Below are 18,182 nucleotides of genomic sequence, written 5' to 3' on the forward strand. Positions count from 1 at the left end.
TGGCTGTTGAACCTCACAGAGGAAAGGGCCAAAGGGGGACAAAAGCGAAAGAGTGAAGGAGGGAGCAGGAGGCTGCCGGTGTGCGTGAAGAGAGGACCCAGAGGCTCCTTCAGGATGGACAGAGCTCCTGCAGATGGAGGGTGGGAAGCAGAGGGAGAGGAGAACCATCTTCCACTGCTTTGGACCACAGCTCACTCAGGAGTTACCACCTTCTCTAACTTTCTCCTGAAATCCTCTCGCCTCTTCCTCGTCTGCCTCACAGTGACTTACAGCCTGTGCAAGAAGGGGGGACGACTGAAATAGCCGCGGCTGCAGCCTTCATTCCTATTTATCTGCACCCCCTACAGAATTTTACCTTTGGCCCTATTCTAAACAGTTCTAACAAGGACGATTTTACCCATTAATTATATACAAATAGATTTGTTAACTCAAGCAGCAAAGCAAGAGACAAGCCCTAGTCCAGGAGGTGGAATACAAAGGTTTCAGTTTTGGTCCTGCTGCTTCAGCTACATGAGCTTGGTCAGGTCGCTGAACACCTGGAAACCGAGGTCCTCTCTTGGCCACTAGGGCTCCTGACTGCTGTCCTGTTAAAACTGGCCAATTCCATCAAATGTTCATTACATATATAAAATGGTTCCTTTGGTATTTTTCACACATATATATATGATCCAATTTATGTAAAAATTATTTCCGATTATGCACATATATAAGGCTGTAAATACATCAAAAGGGCACAGAAGGATACAGACCCCGTTCTTTAAAATGATTGTCTCTGGGAGACAGGGACGGGGTAGGAAGCAGTGACTTAGCAATTTTTGCTCTCTATATTTCCATAAGGTCAACTTCGTTTACAGCATTATGACTTGTGTAATAAGAAAAAGACCAAAAGTAACCCATCCACAGTAGTGTATGGTATGGGCTAGAGAATGTGAAGACTGACTTATATGTGCCTGTGGAAAAGTATTTCTTGATTCCTCTTCTACCCTAAAACTGGAGATATAGAATGAAAAACACAATTTTTAGAACAGTAGTTATCTCGCGAGAGGGGGGAAGGGAAGGAAATGTGGTTGAGGAAGAACATGGGACTTTTCAGTCCCTTCAGATGGCTGGTAGGCCCTTGAGTATTCGTGTTATTTTTCTTTAAACCACACACACACACACACACACACACACACACACACACACATATTCTACAATATACTATATAGTGTTCTCTATGTTTGATATATTCCATAATAAAAATGTAAAAACAGGGCTTCCCTGGTGGTGCAGTGGTTAAGAATCTGCCTGCCAATGCAGGAGACACGGGTTCGATCCCTGGCCCGGGAAGATCCCACATGCTGCGGAGCAACTAAGCCCGTGTGCCACAACAACTGAGCCTGCACTCTACACCCACGAGCCACAACTACTGAAGCCCGTGCACCTAGAGCCCGTGCTCCACAAGAGAAGCCACTGCAATGAGAAGCCCGCATACCGCAATGAAGAGTAGCCCCCGCTCACCACAACTAGAGAAAGCCCACGTGCAGCAACAAAGACCCAATGCACCCAAAAATAAAAATAAAAAATAAGTAAATTTTTAAAAAATGTAAAAATACAAAAGCTGGGAAATATCCACCTATGTGCTTCAACCTTATCCCTTTCTCCAAGTTGATTCTGACAGAGTAAGACACTGATTTGCAGGGGTGACCCCTGGAGTACCTTCTCTGGGCCTGGATCTCCTCCTGGGCTATGTGCCTCTCCTGGGCCCGGGCTTCCTCCACGGCCTGGACCTTCTCCCGGTGGCACTCCATCATGATCCTCTGGATCCTGTGGACCATGCGTTGCTCGGCAGCCAGGTGTTCTCGCTGCAGTTCTTCCTCCATGTTTTGATGCAACTCGATCTTGGTCTTAGATGCCATTTCCTTAAGCAACAGAAAAACTAGGTTTAGGTGTTACAGCTTTGATGTTTAAAAACATTATTCAAATCATAATTCATCTGCCCGATGGAATGTACACCAGTTAAACCTAATGATTTAAAAGAAGAATGTATTTTAAAAAGAAGCAGACTCACAGATATAGAGATCTAACTAATGTTTACCAGTGGGGAGAGGGAAGGGGGAGGGGCAATACAGGGGGTGGGGAAAAAAAGGGGATTATGGGGTTGTATGAAATCATATGTGTGAAACTTCTGAAAATTGTAAAGCACCATAGAATTTAAAGAATCTTTCATTCAATAAAAAAATATTTTTTTTTACAGAAAAAAATGGAAAAAGAAAAAAACTGGAATGGTATATCCTTACCACGGAATATTACTTGGCCATTAAAAGGAAAAAATAAAGAAGAGTGTATACTATATGGAAAAGTTTCATTTATAATGATGTTAAGTAAAATCAGAAATGCACAAACTATTTAGCATAAAATACGTATATAGATAATATTGGAAAGGAATTGCAAAAAGAAAAGTAATTGGGTCACGGGTATTTTTTCTTGATTGTCCAAATATTCTATAGTGTCCTATTATCTTTATTCATGATTAGAAATACAGAGTACGATACTGCCTTAGGAAGTCAGTCCTGGAAAATGGTAGAAATAATGACTATGAAAGTCTCCCGGGTAGGAGGAGACCTGAGGCCCGGGCAGCAAGCGCCGCACAGGACCGCAGTCACAGGAAGCTGCCTGCCAGTCCCCACTGTCGTTCTGGAGCATTCCGGCTCATTCGAGTTGAGGGGCTCTTCCTCGTTCACAAAGGGGACGGGAGCAAGGGCTCCACTGTGCCAGGGTAGAAGGACCTGTGGAGCCTTCAGCCGAGTAAAAAGAGGAGGCACTTGCCAAACCAGGACCTGAGGGAAACAGGCTCCCAAGGAAAACCCTGTATCCCTGGAAATGTCCACTGACAGCACCGTGTGACAGGCACAGTGCTAGGTCCGATGCCACAGACAGAAGGAGGCTGGAATCCTCCTCGGGACTCGCTGCCTAGCAGAGACCCAGACCCCATCCTGCAACCAGTGGTTTAACAGAAATACACGCCAGAAAGGAGGGGCAATTAATTCCATCCAGGAGTTTCAAAACTTTCATTTAAAGGTCAATTTGTATCTGTTTCAGGGATAAGAGAGAACATAAAGAAACAAAGGTGCTCAATATTCTGTGATAACCTAAATGGGAAAAGGATTTGATAAAGTATGGAAACATGTATATGTATAACTGAATCACTTTGTTGTACACCTGAAACTAACACAACATTGTAAATCAACTCTGCTCCAATATTAAACAAAATTTTTTTTAAAAAAAGAATAAAAATAAAACAAAAGAAACTAAGTTATTTCACAGAGTGAGTCAGTGGAAGAGCTAGGAACAAAAGCAGGATTCTCGCCCACCAGCTTCTCGCTTCATTGCTGGCTGTGATGCTGGGGTCTTTCCAGAGATTCATCAGTTTGTTTTCCTTCCAGAAACGCCGTCCAGGCTTATAAGACAGTGAGGTTCCTCCCTCCCTCCTCCTCCCTGTCTCTCAGAGACAATCACTGAGCAGGGAATGGAAGGTTCTGCTACAGGTAATAAGCCTGAGTCTCTATCTCGTAGTCAGAGGCCGTTATTTAACGTCTTAGGGGATATTTTAACTTCTTAGGGATTATTTCTGGGTTTTCAAGTACATTTCCAGTAACTGAGATTGCTGAATGGTTGAGCCTTAGATAGATGAAGTATTATCATAATACATTTCTATTTGAATCATAGAATTTAAAAATGACACACCAGCCCTTTATTTTGACTGGGTTCTGAACTAGGATTCAGAGAATTAAACTCTGTCCCTCTTTTATGTAATGGTTTAGTAAAACCAAAATCATTTTACTGCCTCATACAGCATGTCCAATACCTATTTAAAGCTATGAAAAAATAATTCAATGACCTACTGTTTGGCAGTGTTCTTACTCAATGGAAAGCCTTCCAGTTAAATTACTTTTACTGAAATGCATTTTGAGTGAATCAGCCTCTATCTGGAGATAAGAGACAGCCTCATGAAATCCATCCTCTTTACTGTGCAGGTGTTTGACAGACCTTCCTTTATTACACAATGCCTCCCTCATGAGAAGTTTCTCTCAGGTATCACATGGAGGAAGATCTGGGCCATCTGAGTCCCGGATTTGTTTTTACCTCATGGACATGGTGATTCATAGCACTTTCCTCTGTGCATTGACTGTCAGAAAGCTCAAGGGCCAGCTATGATAACTGCACAGGACCTCGTGGCATACAGACATTTCTAAGTTCTGGATTCACCCTGACTTCATTATATTTCCTACTCTCATTTTCCCTTAGCTTCCATTTTATTATTTACTTTTTAATATTATTGTATTTGAATAAGATAATATTAGCACCTTTTCAAAATCCTATCTGTCCATTGGACAAGACCTGGAAATTTTATTTAACAGCAAGCATCTGACACCCAAATTCTTAACATCACAAAAGAGCAACACCTGGTGATTTCTACGTCTCAGAATGTAATGCTGTTTGGTTCTAGAAGAACTTGGTTTTCTGCTCTCTATACGGGTAATCTCAAACTTTAACATGAGAGAATATGGGTGACTTTATATGTGTTTATATTAAACTTTAATATATGTGAGAATCACATGGGCTGCTGGTTAAATATGCTGCCAATGACTCTGTAGGTCAGGTGGGGCCCAGGAATCTGCAGGTAAGTAGACTCTAAGGAGGTGGTTCAGAGACACACCCTGAGGAGCAATAGTGGTGTTTATGTCTGGGGACCCTACAGCTGAAACAACCCTCCACACCTCTCTTAGACAAATCACTCATTCATCATAATAATAATAATAATAATAAAAAGTCCCTGAGACTTTTTTAGAATAATTTGGAAAGGTCAACCTCCCTCTTTAAAATTTCTTAGGACTTCTTCTATTTTAACACTAAGTGCATCAACTCAACCCAAAGACTATATATATGGGGCACCATCAAATTACCTAGAGCAAGACTAGTATGCAAGCTCCTTGAAACAGGCATCACATCTAAGTTACCCTTGCATCATCACAACCTAATGCCAGGAGTGGTATTTAAAATGTGTATCCTCTGGCTGCAGCACAGGGCAGGGTCCTAGAGGCCCACACACATGGAAACGGTTGCCCCTTCAAATTGCTGGGCTGGGGCTTCCCTGGTGGCGCAGTGGTTGAGAATCTGCCTGCTAATGCAGGGAACACGGGTTCGAGCCCTGGTCTGGGAGGATCCCACATGCCGCGGAGCGGCTGGGCCCGTGAGCCACAACTACTGAGCCTGCGTGTCTGGAGCCTGTGCTCCGCAACGAGAGGCCGTGACAGTGAGAGGCCCGCGCACCGCGATGAAGAGTGGCCCCCGCTTGCCACAACTAGAGAAAGCCCTCGCACAGAAACGAAGACCCAACATAGCCATAAATTAAAAATAAATAAATAAATAAAAATTAAAAAAAAAAAAATTGCTGGGCTGCGGGAGGTCCAGGGTGGTGAAGGTGTTAGTGGCCCGGGGAGTGGTGATTTATCAACTGATAGAGAAGTATTTCACTATTCAAGAACCAGTGTGGCTGTTCTGGTCCCAGCTAGCTGAGCAGCAGGCCTATCTGGACATGTTATAAATGCTCCTCACATTTTGAAGTGAGATCAGGGATGGGCAGTGGACTATCTCAGCCTGCCCCTCAGATGCCATGGCCACTGGAGCCAAGCAGGGAGGGTCAACCATCCCTTAGGAGCCCTGGGGTGGAGCTCCCTTTCCTGCCAGAAAGTTTTCTGAGGACAGTCTATTTAATCTCACCTGGTACAGAGCTGACACATGGCAGGTGCTCACGGCCGAAACGAGAGACAAAAGGGCCCATGGTCCCTGAACTGTTTATTCGTTATGTTCTTATTGAATTAGGCCAAACCTGGGTCCACACTTCTGCCACTTTCCCTCCAGCCTCTGCCCAGGAATCATCACACCTGCATCGTGCCCTGTCCTGTCCCTCCCGTGACCCACGTGTGAAAATAGTTCTGTATGTTTTTTCCTTTGAGCAGAGTTTGGGACTGAACTGTGTAAGGAACCCCTGGGTCTCTGCCTGGACAGTTTACTAACTACCCAGAGTCGTGTACTGGAACAAGTTACAGGCTGGAAAGAGTTCCCCTCATTGTGTGATCTCTGGTCCTGCAGGAAATACCTGAGAAACAGAGGTCCCTCTTGGCATCGTGGTAAATGCAACATGAGGAAGAAGGATGCAATCAGAGAGCTCAGGAGAAGGGACAGAAGGGCCTGCTTCCTCTGCTCAGCCCGTTTTCACACTTACAAAGTCAAGGCACCGTGCTGGCACCGGGACGAGGGTGGTAGTGAGACAGACACACCCTTATGGAGGCTGCAGGCAGGTGGCGATCAGATATTCAACAAGTAATCAATCCTCCAATCTATTTACTTACACCAGCGCTAGGTGGTGATGCTGTTAAAGAGGGCGGGGTGGTAGTGAGACAGACACACCCTTATGGAGGCTGCAGACAGGTGGCGATCAGATATTCAACAAGTAATCAATCCTCCAATCTATTTACTTACACCAGCGCTAGGTGGTGATGCTGTTAAAGAGGGCGGGGTGACAAGGACAGTGTATGGGTAGCAGGACAGAGCTGATCAGGTAAGGCCTCCCTTGACCAGTGATGTCTGATGTCTGATGAAGTGCAGGAAGAACATTCTGGCAAAGTCCCCAAGGTGGGGAAGAGTGTGGGGCATACAGGTTTGAGGGTCCAGAAGAAGGGCACTGAGAGGAGGAAAGAGAGCCAGTGGCAAGGGGTGTGGGGTCCGGCAGGCAGGGATGCCTCCTTCATACCTTAACCCCATAAAGGTTTGGGTTCATTATATCAAAGGCCATTCATTATGCTTCATTACGGCAAAGGGATTCTCTTGCACCCATGCATCACTGTTGCCATGGAGTCCAGCATATCTTCTGTGAAAATCCTGGGCCTCCCAACCAACCTCCATGGAACACGCCAGAGCTTTTTACTAAAGTACCACTAAAAAGACAACAAACAAGCCACTATAAAAACCTGTAAATCTTTTTGATGTTCCTCTTTCAGAATCTGGATTTTCATTTTGTGCATGTCATTTGCTTCTTCAAGGGCTTTCTTCACTGCTTCTCTTTGGCGTTCATCAGCCTTTGAAAGAGTTCATTTATTTATTAATATATATCAGGTTTTCATGTTTAATGAAAACTAGCAACCACCCTGGGGCCCCTGACTACTGGCTCTGTTCCCATCTCGAACCTCCCACAGCAAACTAGGCCTCAGCCAGAGATGCCCTAACACAGCCCAAACCGTGGCTAAAATCACTGTTTCAGGAATTGCTAAGGAGAGCTTTACTGCAGGTTGCTGGGTTGTCTTTTTTCTTTGGCACTTTATTTCTTGCTTGATTGACTATCAAAGTAATGTATGCTCATCGCAGAAAATCTGGAGAATACAGAGAAGTGGAAAAATGCACAAAGCCTGAAATTGCTGAGAAGGGAGGCTGAGTACCCTCCCAGATCCCCTGCATCAGGGTCTTCAGGAAGAGGTTTCATGATTTTATTTCAAGAGAATGCCCAGAACATTTGTTATATTTAAATTGTATATTGTTATACTTATATTTAAATTGTACATTATTCACAAAAGCATTCTCTTGTGTTAGGGTATATAATTAATGGCTCACAATCAATTTAAATTTTATTATTATTGCTAAGGATACATGTCTAGTAAGATTTTTATATCTAGTAAGATTTTTATATCTATTACCCTTTGCACTGGAGCATTTTGTACTTTCGAAGTACTTTAATACCAAGCTTTTGCTGGGACTAACGCTGGGCAATTCCAACACTCTTTGCTATGATGTTTACTTTACAGAGAAACTGAGAAATAATGTTCTAGCACTGTGGGTTGTCCTGCTCTCACGGAGCGCTCATTTTCTTTAGGAAGTCACGTATGGCATTTTCCCTCTAACTGGAAGAAGTGGGAGCTGGAGGATTGAGATTCTGCTTTGCTGAAGCATCTGGGATCTGACCGTGAGCCCCAAGACCCTCAAATGGCCCCCACGGCCCTTGGCAGTCGCATGGACAAGGTGTCAAGGACTTTGGAGCGAAGGGGAGCTGGGAGAGGGGGTGAAAAGGAGAGTCAGCTATGACGCAGCATTTGGAAAAAACAGGCACTTAGGGGCATTACACACTGCACAAACGAATGGTCTACTATATACTAAATATTAAGCAATAATAAACAACTACAACAAGAATGTCTTTTTAAAAAGGTTTTAATCCCATGAGAATAAAGGGAGCAGGAGTCATCCACACATAGGGGCAATTTAGACAGAAGGAAGCTCCTGATGATTTCTACTTCTTACTTAGCACCTACTGTGTGCCCGGCATGTTATTTCATTGAACTCTCTCAACAATCCTACAGAGTGACTATTACTGTTCCTCTTTTACATTTGAAGACGCCAAGACTACGGAGTTGAAGAACTTGCTCCCCTGGTCCCACAGATGCCAGCATTCAAAGTCAGTTCTGCCTGACTCCACTCTTTCATACAAATCCAAAACATGAAAGAACCGCAAAGATGCATTCAGGTTGATTTCCAACTTCTTTTACCTTAGCCCATACGTCAGCTTCTGCTTTTGCAATACGTTCTTTGAGTACAGCTTCTTGCAACTGCTCTTCCTTATTCAGAATATCTGCCCCAATATCTGTGTGTTTGAAGAGAAAAAAAAAAATCACAAATATCCATAGACTGTTTCTTGGCTTTCCTTTTCACTGTTATCGAGTTATTTATTAGAGTTACTAAGAAATATATCCTTTCAGGAAATGTCAGTCTTTAAAGATACCCATGAAAGGGGTAAGCTCTTCCCTAACTGATTAAGAGGGAACTCACAGCACCTGCATCAGACCCAGTCCACAGGGAGGCAACTGGGGAAGTAAAATAGCAGGAGGAACACATTCTGCACCCCAGAGTTGAACGGTGAGTGAATATCCAAGAGACATTAGCACACTGTCCAGTTCCTCTCTGGGTGCTGGTGCTAGTTACCTCCACCGGGAAAGTGGGAGCAGAATGCTTTCTTTAATACGCTATATGCCCTTCTAATGTGTAGGTCTTCATGGGTTTAGCTGCTTTAGTTGTGGGTAGGAGTTTAGCACTTCTCTGTCAATGATCTTATTTCCAAATAACAATATTCCCATAATACTTCCCTCTCCACCCAGACAAGAAAATAAAAACCTAAAGAGGTTCGAGGACCACACAATATCAGAGAGCTGGGGACAGAGCTCTGAGTGCACTGAGCTGGGCCCAGGGATTTCTCCATCTTCTCCTGCCAGAGTGGGTTGTCAGAGGTGGCTCACAGCCTGCATGAGGATGCTGAAACCAAACACACACACACACACACACACACACACACAGTGATCTTTCTCTCCAATTCAAACTATTACAGTACTTATTTATTCCATTTATTGCTCACATCTTAGATGTGTCAAAATATTAACCATTCTGGTGATTAGGTCTTGATGATCAGCTCCCTAAAATTACAAAGCACATCTCAAACTGCAGTGTATCTCTCGTGGTGCCTCACTGGCCATAAACACAGATAAGACATTGGGGACATATGTTTTGTCTGACCAACATCTCTTTTCTCCCTCTGGTAACAGGACCCATTTTGCTCAAGAACTTCCCCCTCTCACCTGTTCTGGGACTGCCAATCACAGCAGCCAACCTGCTTGGCCCATCACATGATCCCCATTAACTGGCCCCACTAATGGGCCCGGGATTGGGCACATGCTCAAGTCTGGCCAACCACACTCTTCTCCAGGATTTTATATAAAGCTGTAAGGAGAACAGAGCTCTTTTACCTCTAAGGTTTTTAAACTGGAGGTGTTTGGTGATTAGGAGGCATTAAGAGGTAACATGAGGGGGACTTCCCTGGTGGCGCAGTGGTTTAGACTCTGTGCTCCCAATGCAGGGGGCCCGGATTCGATCCCTGGTCAGGGAACTAGATCCCACGCGCATGCAGCAACTAAGAGTTCACATTCCGCAACTAAGGAGCCGGTGAGCCGCAACTAAGGAGCCCGACTGCCACAACTAAGACCTGGCGCAACCAAATAAATATTTTTTAAAAAAAGAAGCCAATTTCAACAAGTAAATTTTTTAAAAAAAGAGGTAACATGAGGGAGTTTGTGGTGAAGAAACATTTCTATGTTCTAATTGTGGTGATGGTTACATGATAACTGTCATGTGATAAATTCAATAAAACTACACACCAAAGAAAAAAAGTGCATGTAAGGTCTGCACCTGAATAACAGTATTGATCCAACACCAATTTCCTGGTTTTGACAGTGTAGCAGCATTATGTAAGGCATCAATGAGAGAAGCTGGATGGGAACTCTCTGTTCTATTTTTAAAACTTGCCAGTCTTCAACTATTTCCAAATAAAAAACTATTAAAATATGTAAAAAATATTTTAAAACTTAAAAAAAAACCCACAAGCTGAGGGCCGATTCTGAAGGTTCTAATTTACTGGGTCTGTGTTGGATTAGTATTGTAATAGGAAAGAACAAATCTGACTCCATATTAGATCTGTTTCTTTTACTTTAACCTTTGTATTCTATTGCTTTTGCTTAGAGTTAAGAATGTTGCCTATCGCCTGAAATTTACAGGATAGCCCATTCTCAAGGTTCTAACCTTTAAAGGTGTTAACACTTCCCCATCCATATAGAGATAAAAAGTTGCAGAACAGAGAATAACATTTGTCTTGTTGGAGGTTACAGTAACATCATGACCTGACCTACCCAGACAGCTGCAAGAACAAAGGATTCCTGCACCAAGAAGTCTGCAACAACCAGCCACCACCCCCCGCCCCTTTTAATATAAAAGAAGCCTGATTTCTGAATGGGGTACCATGGTTCTCTAGGACATTAGTCTGCCATCTTCTGGGTCTGCTGGCTTTCCAAATAAAGTCGCTATTCCTTGCCCTGACAACCCGTCTCCTGATTTACTGGCCTGTTGTATGGTGAGCAGAACAGGTTTGGACTCAGTAACAGTACTTTTTTTTTTTTAATGGGTAAATTTGCTTTATCAGATAGTTTTATTTAGCTAAATTCACAGTTAATGCAGAATTTCATTTTCTTAATTTACATCTTTATTATACATTCTAAGATTTCAATTATTTGAAAACCCACTAATTCATTTAATATTGCAATTTGCATGGCAATAAACAATGGGTTCTAATTTTCTTAAAGGTGTCTATAGCAATTTAAAATACCATGAGTCTTCTTTTCAGTTTGTAGCACCTGACTTAAGACCTTTATAAAAACAGATTTTAAATTCATTTAATGTACTCATTAAGATTCATTGTCACTGTTTCTCTTGTAAGGAAAACAAATTTCAATTGCTATTTCCCAGACTATATTGAGTAATGGTGTATATTACTTTCAAATGGTTAGGAGAATCTTACTCACATAAATTTATAGCCAGAAAAAGAACTCAGCCTCTTTGAATGCCTATCCACTCAAAACAATGATGAAAATAATGTATAAAATGGATTTGAGGGTCTGACCTCCTACTGAACATTATCAAACACCTTTCCAAGTATTCCTAGAAAATATTTTAAAATATATGCAAATATTCTACCATATGACAAACCATCATTTCTTTAACCATTTCCCAATTGTTCATCTTTATCATTTGTAATTTTTTTATATCATGAGTAGCACTTTGAAGAACACCCTCAACCACAGTTTTAAGCCAGACATTATATCTTTAGGATAATGTCAAGAAGTGGGTCAAACAGTGCAGATGGTTTTAAGGCTTTTAATATACTTTACCAAATAATCTCCAGAACAGCTTGAACAACTATTACCAACAATATGTTAATAGGCCCACAAAGTGAACTTGGCTGGTGACAGTGAAGCAAATTCAACTACAGATCCATGAGATGCTCAAGCATCTCAAAACTATCATACCAAAGAAGCAAGGAGACAGTTATTACTGGTGATGAAGCCAAATTCAAATTCTTCAAAATATCACTCAGCTTAACAACAACAACAACAAAATCATGATTTGATTAAATCATGATTATTTAAAAATAATCAACAGAAAAGCTTTCCACAAAAAGTCTAGTTTTTCCAAAAATAAAAAGTTAAAAAGTCAGTACCAAATGACCAAAATTTTTTATTTGACTAAATTCTATTTCATGCATAAGCATGACACCCTCTCCTGTTTATTTGACTTTGGCAATAAAAAAAAAACAAACAAGCAGCCTTGTACAGAACAGTGAAAATGCCAGGGGTGAGGGTAGGCTACAGTTTTACTGTGGGATAAATATATATATATATATATATATATATATATATATATATATCTTAAAAGGCCTCTCTCCCCTTGGCCATATCAACAATCAGTTCAGATCATTAAATACAGACAAATTTTCAAAATCGTTTCTTCACTTCTCCAAGATCTTCAATGCTATCATCATCCACTTCTGGCCATTTTTCCTGAATGACATCACTTATGTCATCTGTAAAGTCTCCCTGAATGATGATTTCATCCTCCCCTATTACTGAGGCACGCAGGAGAATTTCTGAGCAAAAAACCTTTGTGCTTCTTCAAGATCGATTTCAAAAGTTGCAAGGCCACACACTCTTGTTACATATTTCTTCTTTGCTCTGGGAATTTTGGCTATCGTAACCTTTTGTGGTACAGTCTTCTTTTTTTGTTTTGTTTGACCCCTTCCACCTCTCTTTTGTTTTTTCTTCTCTTCCTCTTCCCCGGCTGTTCCTTGACCCTCACTAATTCCAGCTTCTTGTTCGGGTGAATTTTCTACAGTAAGTTTTGCAAACTCATTTGGAAAATTCTTCTCTAACCATTGTCGACATTTAGCAACATCAGGCATATATTCACAGTACTCTGTTGGTAACGAATAAGACTCCGCAGTAAAGGACTCGAAGTGGGTAATCTGCATCTAACTTGGTATTGCTCCTCGGGTCTCCTTTGCAATCATGCCCACTGGATTCAGAAATGTCAGCAGCCATTTCAAAACCCAGGTGGTCGCACAGTCTCCGCCATCTCCGCGCCCGCCACTACCGCCAGATGAAGTGACACATGAGACCTCTCCCCCGGCCAGAGCTGCCCAAGAGCTCGGTAACAGTATTTAATCCAATGAGTCTGTGTTTGGATTTAAAAGTTCTGTAGGACACTGCCAGGGTTTAGAACTACCCTATGCAATACTCATTAGCGTTTATACAGACATTTCAACATGCTTTAATTTATTCACTTAATGTTTGGATTCAGATATCCTAGGAGGCATAAGGAATCAACCAATAAAAGCATATTAAGAATAGATATCCACTGTTCTGGGTGTAAAAGGTCAAATCATTATAGAGATAATAATTAATAAGTCATACTAAACAGTTACTAAAAGTTAAAATCAGTTATCAGTTTTGGTATTGATATTTTTAGAGGATGATCCCAATTTGATCTCCCGCTACATTTTAGCTTTTTCAAAACACCCTCCATTCTCTAGCTTCTTACATTTTCAAAGATCAGGAGTGAAATTTAATCACCACTAATTTAACATATTAAGGAAGAGAGGATATGAGAAGTATTTTGAGAGTTCTTAGGAAAACACTTTTAAGGCTTAAAGTCAGACTGAAAAATCTGACAGAGATGAGGAGAGAAGGAAACCTGTAATTACAACTTGATTTGCTTACCAGAAGTGTATATATGGGGGGGAGGGATAAATTGGGAATTTGGGATTAACAGATACACACTACTATATATAAAATAGATAAACAACAAGGACCTACTGTCCAGCACAAGGAATTATACTCAATATCTTGTAATAATCTATGATAGAAAACAATCTGAAAAAGAACATATTTTATATAAAAGAATATATATTTTATATAAATATATTATATATATATTTATATAAAATATATTTATATAAAATTTTAAAATATTTATATAAATTTTTATATTTATATATATATATAAAATGAATCACTTTGCTATATACCTGAAACATGGTAAATCAACTATATTTCAATAAAAATTTTTAAAACAACAAAAGGATTTAAAAGAGGAAAAATAAGAAGTGTATATATAGTACATATACTCATGTTACCCAGATCTACCTACTTTTATGTCACCAGCTACTAATAAAGAATATAGTTTTACCACATGCTAACGCATATATATGGAATCTAAAAAAAAAATGGTACTGATGTACCTAGTGGCAGGACAGGAATAAAGACACAGACATAGAGAATGGACTTGAGGGCAGGGGCGGGGAGGCAGAAGGGTAAGCTGGGACGAGGTGAGAGAGTGGCATGGACATATATACACTACCAAATGTAAAATAGATAGCTAGTGGGAAGCAGCTGCATAGCACAGGGAGATCATCTCGGTGCTTTGCGACGACCTAGAGGGGTGGGATAGGGAGGGTGGGAGGGAGACGCAAGAGGGAGGGGATATGGGGATATAAGTATACGTATAGCTGATTCACTTTGTTATACAGCAGAAACTAACACACCATTGTGAAGCATTATACTCCAATAAAGATGTATTAAAAAAAAGAATATAGTTTCTTTCACCCATGTATTAAGGTATTACTTAGAGATATTTCCTCTCCTATGTGTATGGAAGGTGCCCAAGTATGAGGAAGGGCAAAAAGAACTCTCAGTTACTATTATGTGCCAGGCTTTAGAATAGGTACAAATATTTCATTAAAGCCTCCAGACAAATCTGCAAGATAAGTATTAACATACCTATTTACATATAAGGAGACAGACTGACAGGCTAAGCATACTGTCAAGGCACACAGCTGGGAAGTGGAGAACTGGATTTCAACCCACATTCTTCTCATGCCAAACAGACACCCCTGCAGGACAAGCAACTTTGATCAGGAGAGCTGATCAAAGTCTACACATCAGGAAGAATGTCATATAATGCTATGAAACATTAGAACAAAGGAAAACAGCAAAGTCACTTACCCAGTATATCTTTGTGAGTGTAAAAGCGTGTCTTAAATGGCTTGTACTCATGGATCCATTTGAAGGTTTCCCCAAAGGGGGCTGGTGGAATTATTTTATTACATACAGCACAGCAAACAAAGTTTGTGTAATTCGGATTTCTGATCATAATTAAATTTAAGATGTCTTTTACTATGTACAAACACTCTTAGGATCAGAAAAAGTAATTTTAAGAAAAGCTAGACGTTTGAGAAAGCTGGAAGAGGTTCAAGGTTTGAAGACAATGCTAGAAGCTTGCAAGGATTAAATGATTTGCCATGATTAGGTAGTGGTTATGTGTCTAATGGTAAAGAACAGTACTGAAAGCCTCTGCCATATAAGGTCTGGGCACTGGATTTGGGAAGATTTAAGCAGTTGCTCCCTCCTAGACTCTAGATTAAATTGTTAACTTACTTAGCAACTGTTGCTAGGTAAGACAAGCTTTGCTCATAAAAGTAACTAGAAATAATGACTAAAGGGAGCATAGTACAGCTGTTCATTTCCCAGATACTTTCTGTATTAGTTTCCTTCTGGGGATGTAACAAATTACCACATATTTAGTAGCTTAAAACAACACAAATTCATTCTCTTGCACTTCCGGAGGTCAGAAGTCTAAAATGAGTCTTAAGGGGCTAAAATTAAGATGTTAGCAGCACTGGCCCTTCTGGAGGCTTTAGGGGAGAATCTGTTTCCTTGCCTTTTCCAGCTTCCAGAGGCCACCCACATTCCTTGGCCCATGGGCTCACATCAATAGAGCCTTTTCTCTTCCTGTTTGCAGGGTGACATTGTTTCTTCCTCTGATCATCTGCCTCCCTCTGGTAAGGACTTCTGTGATTATATCAAGCCCACCCAGATAATAAAGGACAATTTCCCCATCTCAAAATCCTGAACTTAATCACATCTGTCAAGACCCTTCTGCCATATAATGGAACATATTCACAGGTTCTAGGGATTAGGATCCAAACATCTCTGGGGTGGTTGGGGGAAAAGGAGTATTATTCAGCCTGCTATACTTTCTGTTAAATGGTTTGTTTTAAAGAATTGATTTTTTAGGACAGAAAAGGAGGGAGTTTAATTTTTTTCAGGTTATCTATAAATATGTTTTTGTGCCATGACAATAAAACTGGGAAATATCACAAGTATCTTAAAGGAAAATTTACTTTCATTAAGCAAGCACTCAAAATTACTAAGCTTGGTTTTAAAAATCAGAGTTAACTAATTTGTTGTCCTTGTTTTAAAATGGAAAGTCCTACATCTCAAGAACCCCCTCGGTGCCTGGCAAACTGGGACAGATTGGTCACCCTATAAGGGTATAAAATAATAAGTAACTTCACTGTTTACATCAGGAAATTCTTATCAACTTGTCAATTGAACTGCTTGCTCCTCTGGGCAAATAGCTCTTCTATCAGAAGAGATTGCTTCCCTGGGCAAAGAGGTCGCTTACACCTTATCAATGGTTCACTTACCAAGACTTGCTTCAAGACTGAATCTCTTATGTTACTGAGTTTGCCCAATCTCAACCAGATTCCTGCATTGGAAAACATTCCTCCTACCACTTGAACCCAGACTACAAAAGGCTGTAATTATCTTGCCCTGAGCATCCCCTCCTTAGACAACTGACTCTGTCAAAGTGGCATTTTCCTTTAGAGAAGGAATGAAAACATCAGCACACAGCCAGGCAGCCTTTGACACTGCACACAGAAAGACTGTGCTACAGAACTTGTAACCACCCTGTAAATAGTAGCACAGTTAGGTTACTTGCTCCTAAAATTCAGTGGGATTCTTCCCTTGCACTACTTTTCACAGCTGTGTGCCTTGAGGAATCTACTGCTACCCTGGTTCATTCACACACGTCACATGGCTTAAGGCTGCCCTCTGTCCAGTTCCTGCTGCCCTTCTTTGCTGCAATAATCTCCTGATAGCTCACCTAACTAATACCTCCCTCACCAAACAGCAACTTATTTTGTTGACTACTAGAAGAACTCTAAAGACAATGATGTGACATTAAATGCGTAAGTTGAAAACAGAAGAACCCTAGTTCTTTAATAACCAACAGCAAAGGGGCTTCCCTGGTGGCGCAGTGGTTAAGAGTCTGCCTGCCAATGCAGGGAACACGGGTTCGAGCCCTGGTCTGGGAAGATCCCACATGCCGCGGAGCAACTAAGCCCGTGAGCCACAACTACTGAGCCTGCGCTTCTGGAGCCTGTGCTCCGCAACGGGAGAGGCCGCGACAGTGAGAGGCCCGTGCACCGCGATGAAGAGTGGCCCCCGCTTGCCACAACCAGAGAAGGCCCTCGCACAGAAACGAAGACCCAACACAGCCAAAAATAAATAAATAAATAAATTTATAATAACCAACAGCAAAAGATAACACTTTAAATTAAAAGGCATTTTATACCTCCTAAGTGCATTTTAAACTATTTGAAGTGTACTATACAGAGACACCTAGCAAAGAAATATTTAGGGCTCAGTAATAAAGATTTAATTTAGGTGCATGTAGATAATTAGCTAAGCTCTTTAATATTTACAAATCAGACATAATTACATTTTCATGCATCTTGCAAAACCACAATAAAGCACTGGAAATTAAATATTACATTATGATGATAAACTCTGCCTGTGCAATTATTTTACTTGTTAATAATAAATGAAACAAAATTTCAGAGATGAGATTTATTACTGAGCTCCAATTCCAATGATTTGGAGAATACGGTAAATATCTAGAAATGAAACAGGTCTAGAACACTCATCAGAAAGGTATATATATATAAGGTAAACCCATGTTCTTATGGTTATTTTAAAACCAGACCTTCTTTTCTTATCTATTGAGTAGTTCTAGTTTTTAAATAACTGTAAGAACATTTGGTCTACATTTACAATATCACTGTAACATTAATTTACAAAAACCAAAACAGATAATGGTTGTAGTCAAATAAAAACATCATACTCAGTATAACATACTTTCTTTTTAAAAAAAGAAAAACTCCAATTACTTTGGGTTATTCTCTCATTTAATCTTTATTTTAGTAGTTGAATGGGACTATCTTTTCAATTAAAATAAAATTCTGGACCAAAATTAGCTGAAATGGAAAATCAAAATATAAGACCCATCTGTGACTCTGTAAAAACTATTTGTTTTTAACTGCAGGCTTTACGATAATTTACAATTATTTTTTTCTTCATAAATATAGGTTCTATGCC

General features: G+C 40.6%; 1 protein-coding gene and 1 pseudogene across 2 annotated transcripts in view; both read right to left on the bottom strand.

The window, feature by feature from the left end:
* Positions 1-18,132, bottom strand: part of LOC309666530 (uncharacterized protein C6orf163 homolog) — a 55,553-nt gene extending 37,421 nt beyond the window's left edge. Inside the window, 7 exon segments of the mRNA XM_082474021.1 lie at positions 1,699-1,901; positions 7,014-7,121; positions 8,577-8,671; positions 14,964-15,044; positions 15,679-15,730; positions 15,732-17,050; positions 17,356-18,132. Of these exon segments, the coding sequence (XP_082330147.1) occupies positions 1,699-1,901; positions 7,014-7,121; positions 8,577-8,671; positions 14,964-15,044; positions 15,679-15,730; positions 15,732-15,767 (575 nt within the window). The 5' untranslated portion in view covers positions 15,768-17,050; positions 17,356-18,132.
* Positions 12,320-14,175, bottom strand: LOC309666524 (density-regulated protein pseudogene; annotated as a pseudogene). The gene has a single exon. The product of its transcript is annotated as a density-regulated protein pseudogene (transcript).
* Positions 18,133-18,182: the final 50 nt, after the last annotated feature.

This window comes from Balaenoptera physalus, assembly GCF_965194825.1.
Source record: "Balaenoptera physalus genome assembly, chromosome: 9".
NCBI lineage: Eukaryota > Metazoa > Chordata > Mammalia > Artiodactyla > Balaenopteridae > Balaenoptera > Balaenoptera physalus.